Source organism: Gracilinanus agilis, unplaced genomic scaffold (genome assembly GCF_016433145.1).
Source record: "Gracilinanus agilis isolate LMUSP501 unplaced genomic scaffold, AgileGrace unplaced_scaffold39323, whole genome shotgun sequence".
NCBI lineage: Eukaryota > Metazoa > Chordata > Mammalia > Didelphimorphia > Didelphidae > Gracilinanus > Gracilinanus agilis.
This window is the reverse complement of record NW_025372827.1, coordinates 1,848-8,182: the sequence shown is the minus strand read 5'-3', so window position 1 is coordinate 8,182 and position 6,335 is coordinate 1,848. Positions and strand designations below refer to the sequence as shown.

The following is a 6,335-nucleotide window of genomic DNA, read 5'->3' as shown; positions in this document are numbered from 1 at the left end:
GGGCCGAGGAGGGGGGGGAAGGGTGCTGCGGGTAAGGAAACCCCACCCTTTTTCTTTCTGTACTGTCTAAAGTTGAGAGAGCGGTCACCACGCTCTAAGCTGGTGCGGGGCCCAGCCTCATCCCTCTTGCATCCCGAGGACTCCAGCAAACAGGGTCGGCGGCGGCGAGGAACGGAGTCCAGAAAAGAGCCAGTCTCAGGCGGGAGAGGAGAGAGGCCCGGCTTCTCGGTCCAGCCAATTAGCCACAGGCTTTTTTACGCCCGGTTTAGGCTGCGGAGTTTGAGGGCCTTTGGTGCAGAGCTTTAGCGAGCCGGCTAGGGGGTGGGGAAACTGAGGGAGGGAGGAGAGAGATGCGGAAAAGGTACACGGACACATCTTGCTTGCCCCTACTCTCAAACCCACATACGCTCATCCTATCCCTCTTCAGAACAGACTCCTTACACAAGTGTACTCGTGTACCTGTCCAAAGCCCACCTCTCACATACAAGCGCGCGCGCGCACACTCACACACACAGTCACTCTCCACGATTACCCACTGACAGAATGAAAGCGGGTAACGTGCAGGGGGTAACGACAACCCGATTTCTCTTCCCATCCTGTGGAGAGGGTGGTAAGCCCAGTTGCCTGTCCCAGAACTAGTCCTTGGTAGTGTGAATGTCAGACGCCTAGTACAAGCTGATCCCTCTTCATTCTCTCTCCGAGGCCCCTCAGGCCCCGAAACCCATCTACTAAGTAAGAATCTGTTCCTCGTTGTTCCCTCGCCATCCCTTTCTTCCTCGGGTGGAGTGCGGGGTGGGGGGTGAAGCTATCTGCAGGCAGCACTCCTTTACGTGGAGACAGCAGCCCTGGCTATAGCTTGGGGAACCTCTCCATGTCCCCTCACGCATCAACCCCATCTCCAGGTCCAAGCCCATCCCCTACCCCTCTCCCCCTCTTCCAAGCCCGCTGAGCCATCCCGAGTAGGCAGTGTGTCTGCTTTGGGCTCCCTTGTGCAGGGCCATGCTCCGAGGCTCTGGCTGGCAGTCCCAGCAGTGGAGGGGAGCCCCCCAAGAGCGGCGGCGGGGGAGGCCCGGGAGGCGGCGGCGGCGGTGGCGGTGGCGGCGGCGGCGGCGGCTCCCAAGGCACCCTGGCCTGCAGCGCGAGTGATCAGATGCGCCGCTACCGCACCGCCTTCACGAGGGAACAGATCGCCCGGCTGGAGAAGGAATTCTATCGGGAGAACTACGTGTCACGGCCCCGGAGGTGTGAGCTGGCAGCCGCCTTAAACCTGCCGGAGACCACCATCAAGGTAGGTACCGCGGTCCCCCGCAATTCACTTTCCATTAACTAGTGGGCCAACTTCCCTGGCAGAACGCACCGAGAAGGCAACTTTCCCCTTTGCCCTCTTGCTGCATCCCACAGCTTTCTGGAGCACTGATTGGGTGAGGGTGGGCATGGGGAGAAGTAGTTAGCTCCGAGGGCAGACCTGAGGGGCAGAGCAAGCTTAGGGGCTGAGATCTGGGTCCGGGGGGGAGTCAGGGAGGCCCAGGGTGGGGAGGCTAAGCTTCCCTCTATCACCCCCAGTAATACTAGGTGTTCCGTGGACAACACTCAGTTCCTGGGCCACTGCACCAACATTAACAACTAATCTCGATGGTTATTATTACTATTTCTTGGGAAACAAAAATCCTTCTTTCCAGGCTCCACTTCAACCCCCCACCCCCACCCGCAATATTAACTCCCAGCAGATGAGTGAGCTGGGGTTTGGTGCTCTCTCAGTGAAGTCCAGAGAGAGAGGAAGCTCTTGAATTAAACAGGGCCAAGGAGGACCAGAGGCTTCAAACAAACGGCTTCAAAGCCTGGGCTTCAGGAGCATATTCTTTTTATGGGGAAATGTTCAGGGACAGTTTCGGGCTCCCAGTTTACTTTCCCCACATCCATGTCCACCAATCATCCAGGCTTGTCCCTGCCTTTAAGCAAAGAGGAAAAAAACGTGGTGCAGTTGTTCTGGGACAGAAAAAATGGGTCCAGAAGCCAGTTAGGCCCATGTGCCAGGGCAGAAATGGGGGCATCAGGAGGATCTGGTGAGCATTCAGAGGCTCCTCTGTTTCCTTCATCTATGCCAGGTGTGGTTCCAGAACCGCAGGATGAAGGACAAGAGGCAACGCTTAGCCATGACTTGGCCTCATCCAGCTGATCCTGCTTTTTATACTTACATGATGAGCCATGCTGCGGCCACAGGCAACCTGCCCTACCCATTCCCCTCTCACCTGCCCCTTCCTTACTATTCACACATGGGCCTTGGAGCCACCTCAGCCTCTGCTGCTGCCCCATTCAGCACCCCATTGAGACCCCTGGATACCTTCCGGGTCCTGTCCCACCCTTACCCTAGACCTGAACTACTCTGTGCTTTTAGACATCCTTCTCTCTATCCAGCCCCAACAACGCATGGACTTGGGGGATCAGGGGGCAGTCCGTGTTCATGCCTGGCTTGCCACACCAGCCAGTCCAATGGACTGGCACAGAGACCTTCTGGCTCAGACTTTTCCTGCTCCTCCACAACCAGGACAGACTCTTTCATCACCTTCACGCCCTCCGTACTGAGCAAAACCTCCTCAGTGTCCCTGGATCAGAGGGAGGAAGTCCCCCTTACAAGATAAAAGGTGCATCTCAGGTTTCTTCAGAATACTCATTATTAGGGCAGTCCCCCTCGCTCTAGGACCTACCCTTCCACCACCCACCTTTCCACCTTTATTTAATTCCCTTCTATCTTCCCTTGGACATCTGTGGAAAAAAGGAGACGGAGGACTAGAAATAACAGCCTGAAAAGGATTTCCAGGACCACGAAGGAAATCAGCTAGTGAAATGTTGGTAAAGGAAGCCATCTGGCTGGCTATATTGAAGGCACAGACTTCGCTCCCTCTTTGGAGAAGATGCCAGAGCCTGGCAGGGAGGGGATCTTCCCTGTGTATGTCTTCAAGACTCTACCTGAAAAGAAAAAGAAAGATGAAACTTTGAAATTCACACAAGCACATACAGAAAAACACACACTCACATATACACCTACACACACGCACGTACAAAGCAACCTTACTCTCCAGTCCTTACCTGACAAAGCTGAAACACTGGAAGGGGATATTGTTGTTTTTAACAAAAGATTGTGGATTCATACACAAACCAGGTAAAGAGCTCTCTTTGCCAGATTTTCCCAATCTAGTAATGGAGATTCTGGATAGTTACACAACCCAGTATTTCTTTTTAAAAAATAGAGAAAGGAAAAATTGTTTTGCTGCCATAAAGATCCTACCAACCTGTATATATGTTTGGTGGTTTTATTGCATTCTTTGTGTCTCAGAAATACAGTATATTCCAAATGACTAGGGTCTAATTTCTTCCCTAGAATTCTCTTTCGGAGCTCTCTGCCCCACCCCTACTTGATTCTCAATTGATTTCTGTCTGTCTCTGTCCCCTCCTCCTGTTTGCCTCACAAAAAAGTCTTCAAAGGAAGGGGAGTGGGTACCTTTCCTTGTGTCGAGGAAAGCTGAGTGTTATTTACCCTGAAACAAGTGTCTGATCACCAGGGGCTGAAGGGTGGCTCCCCTGGCTAAATTAGCAAGGCTGTATATGTAAGGAGGGCTTTTAAATGCCTAGTGTACAACAGCATGTGCTTTGAACAGAGACCATGAGCCAACCGTTAACAAGCCGCCAAGGGAAGAGATTAGGTGATGGGGAATGGGGTGGGGAAGAGCAGAACTCCTATGGACAAACACAGCGTGCAAATTAGAGCAGAGCAGACTTTCCTCTATTTGTTCTTTGCCTGTCCCTCACCCATTTGGCTTTTAAGTCTCTCATTCCCCACTAGCCCCTACATTTACCGATTACTACCTTCACCACCTGCATTTGTGTTTGTCTTTCAGAAGTTCTCTATGTAACTCACTGTCTTGGGTTGGGGGAGTTTTTTTTTCTCCCAGAAGGTTTTGCAACCCAGGGGAAGTAAGCCTTCCTTCCTGTCTTGGGTCTTGGTGGAATAGAGAATAATTTATTGTCATCGAATCCAGCACCATTTTTTTCTTGGAAGCCCAAAGATTTCATATTAAGATTCATTACCATGTTTCAATAAAAAAAAAAAGTCCCAAAGATCCATGCCACTAGAGCACCTTGGAGTGGGGGCTTCTATTATGAAAAGGAAGGGATGGCAAAATGTTTTTTTCTAGGGGATAGGAGAGAGAGAGAGAGAGAGAGAGAGAGAGAGAGAGAGAGAGAGAGTTGTTTTTATTTCCTATTCAAAATAATATACAGTAGGCTTCCCAACCAAGTAGAGGAAAACAAAGCTCCCCCTTGCAGAGCTGGTCAAGTGGATAAGGTGGGAAGATCACCAGTCCAGTCAATGGTCCTTATCTTTCTCAACCTCTCCCTATCAAACTCCAACAAATGCATCTGGTGAGAGGGGCATTGTTTAAACAGTCCACTTTATGTTTGAGAGAAATTAGAAAAAGGGGCTTTTGGGGATGTTGTCTGCTTATTTCTTCCCTTCACCCCTTTCAATTTACTAACTTGCTGGAAAATAGAAGCAAATGGAAGAAAGTTCACATTTAGGTACTTTGCAAACTGTTATATGTGCACATGTATAGAAAGTTTTATATGTCTACATAGCATATGATACGAGCACTTTAAGGATTTACAGAGGGTTTTTTTTTGTCACAACAGCTTCAGAGAGGAAAAGGAAAGTTCAAGAGTACAGGGGAGGGATCTGAGAAGAGGAAGTGATGAAATCCTGGTGTTTGGGGTTGAAGGGAGGGAGGGGAAAACACCTGCAGCATTCCATTTAGAACTCTGTCTAGAGTTCCATTTTCAAACAGAACTGCTTAAGTTGGTTCAGGGAACTTCGATAGAGCAATGCTTTGTCCTTTAGAGTGAGATTCGCTGGAGAAAACTCTGAGATCTGTCTCCCCAATACAGAGTATGGTTTGGATTATCCACTTGGGGAGTTTGTGCTGGCTGGGCTATGAGGTACCTGAGTGCTTGCCTCAGGTGCTCAACTTCAGCGAGTGAGAGGGAAAAGGAGGGGTCCTCCAGAGAGGGGAGACAGCATCAGCTCCGATCTGCAGCTCCACAACCACTCCCCCACCCCCATTGCTGGCTTCACCTTTGTTGCAGAGAAAAAGTCCGAAGCAAACCTACCAAAGCCAGCACTCCCACCTCCCCTTCCTTTTTCTCTCTCTCTTTCTCCCCCCACCTCCACACACCAAGCCCTTCACCCAAAGGATCCCCCATCTCCACCCCCTGGGGAGCTGTGGCTCTCCTCGGTCAGGGTGGACTATCTTCCAAGGATCCGGCTGCTAAAAAAACCCAATGGCGCATTTCTTCGTTTTCTTTGGTCGGAGGCCCGAGATTGCTTGCGACAGGTAAATAGGCTGCGGGCTGCGGTGATGCCAGGCGTATTTTCAGTTAATAGGGAGGGAAAATGAGGTGTCTGCAGCGATATTGGAAAGTACAAGATCGATGATCCGTCCTCGTGTCCAATCAGCAGCCTTTAATTGACTGTATTTTCTGGGTAATTGAGCCACTCTTCCTCCAAATTGAAGTGGAAGATATAACAATACATCTTGCCAGGGGGAATTACTCATCACTTCATAATGAAATTTTCCTTTTGCCAAGCATCGAGGTTTTGTGCTGGGGTGAGTTCAGCTCCCCCCGCCCCCAGCCCCCCTTCCTTTGCTTTCTCTTTTAATATTTTCTCCGAGTGGGCCAGAACAAGGGGGCTGCTTAATAGGGACACTCTCCACAAGTGTCAGGCTCTTACTCCTTCTCTCGGAGCCCTAAGGCTTTCAAAGTATTAGGGGGGCCCTGGAGATTTGAGCAGAATCGTGAACTATCCCCACAGCCCTCTACTGGCTCTCCAGAGGCCGGAGAGCACCAGCACCTCCCCACAAAGCTCCGGGCCTTTCGGAAAGCGCAGAGAGTAGCCTGACAGAGGTGCCTTCCTTGGGTCGGGTGGGCCGCACCTGCTGCCCGGGCCAGGGGCTGCTCCCGGGCTTCCATCCAGCTTCAGGGAGCGCCTGCCTACACTCAGTCCCAGGCTCGGCCAAGCTGTTGGCTTTTGATTGATTGCCTTATTAAAGCGTGTTCTTGTAAGTGTGACCGAGCTGATTGCATTGCATATGTTTGGGATAATGTTCACTTTAAACAACTACATAAAGAGGCCGAGCTCTGAGAGGAAGGCCAGGGAAGGACGCACTGGTACCCGCAAGCGCTGCTCAGGCAGTAAATCTCCGGGTTCTTTAGCCAAATGTCTCCGGCCGGTCCCCCTTGGGCGACTCCCCCCTTTTGTTTTTCTTTGGCAGTTGGCTTGTCTC

General features: G+C 51.1%; 1 protein-coding gene across 1 annotated transcript; it reads left to right on the top strand.

Annotated features, from left to right (window-relative positions):
• Positions 1-1,003: 1,003 nt before the first annotated feature.
• Positions 1,004-2,639, top strand: EVX1 (even-skipped homeobox 1). The gene is made up of 2 exons (XM_044683959.1): positions 1,004-1,288; positions 2,106-2,639. Exons 1-2 carry the CDS (start codon positions 1,151-1,153, stop codon positions 2,637-2,639), a joined length of 672 nt encoding a protein of 223 aa, XP_044539894.1. The 5' UTR covers positions 1,004-1,150.
• The last annotated feature ends 3,696 nt before the right edge of the window (positions 2,640-6,335 follow it).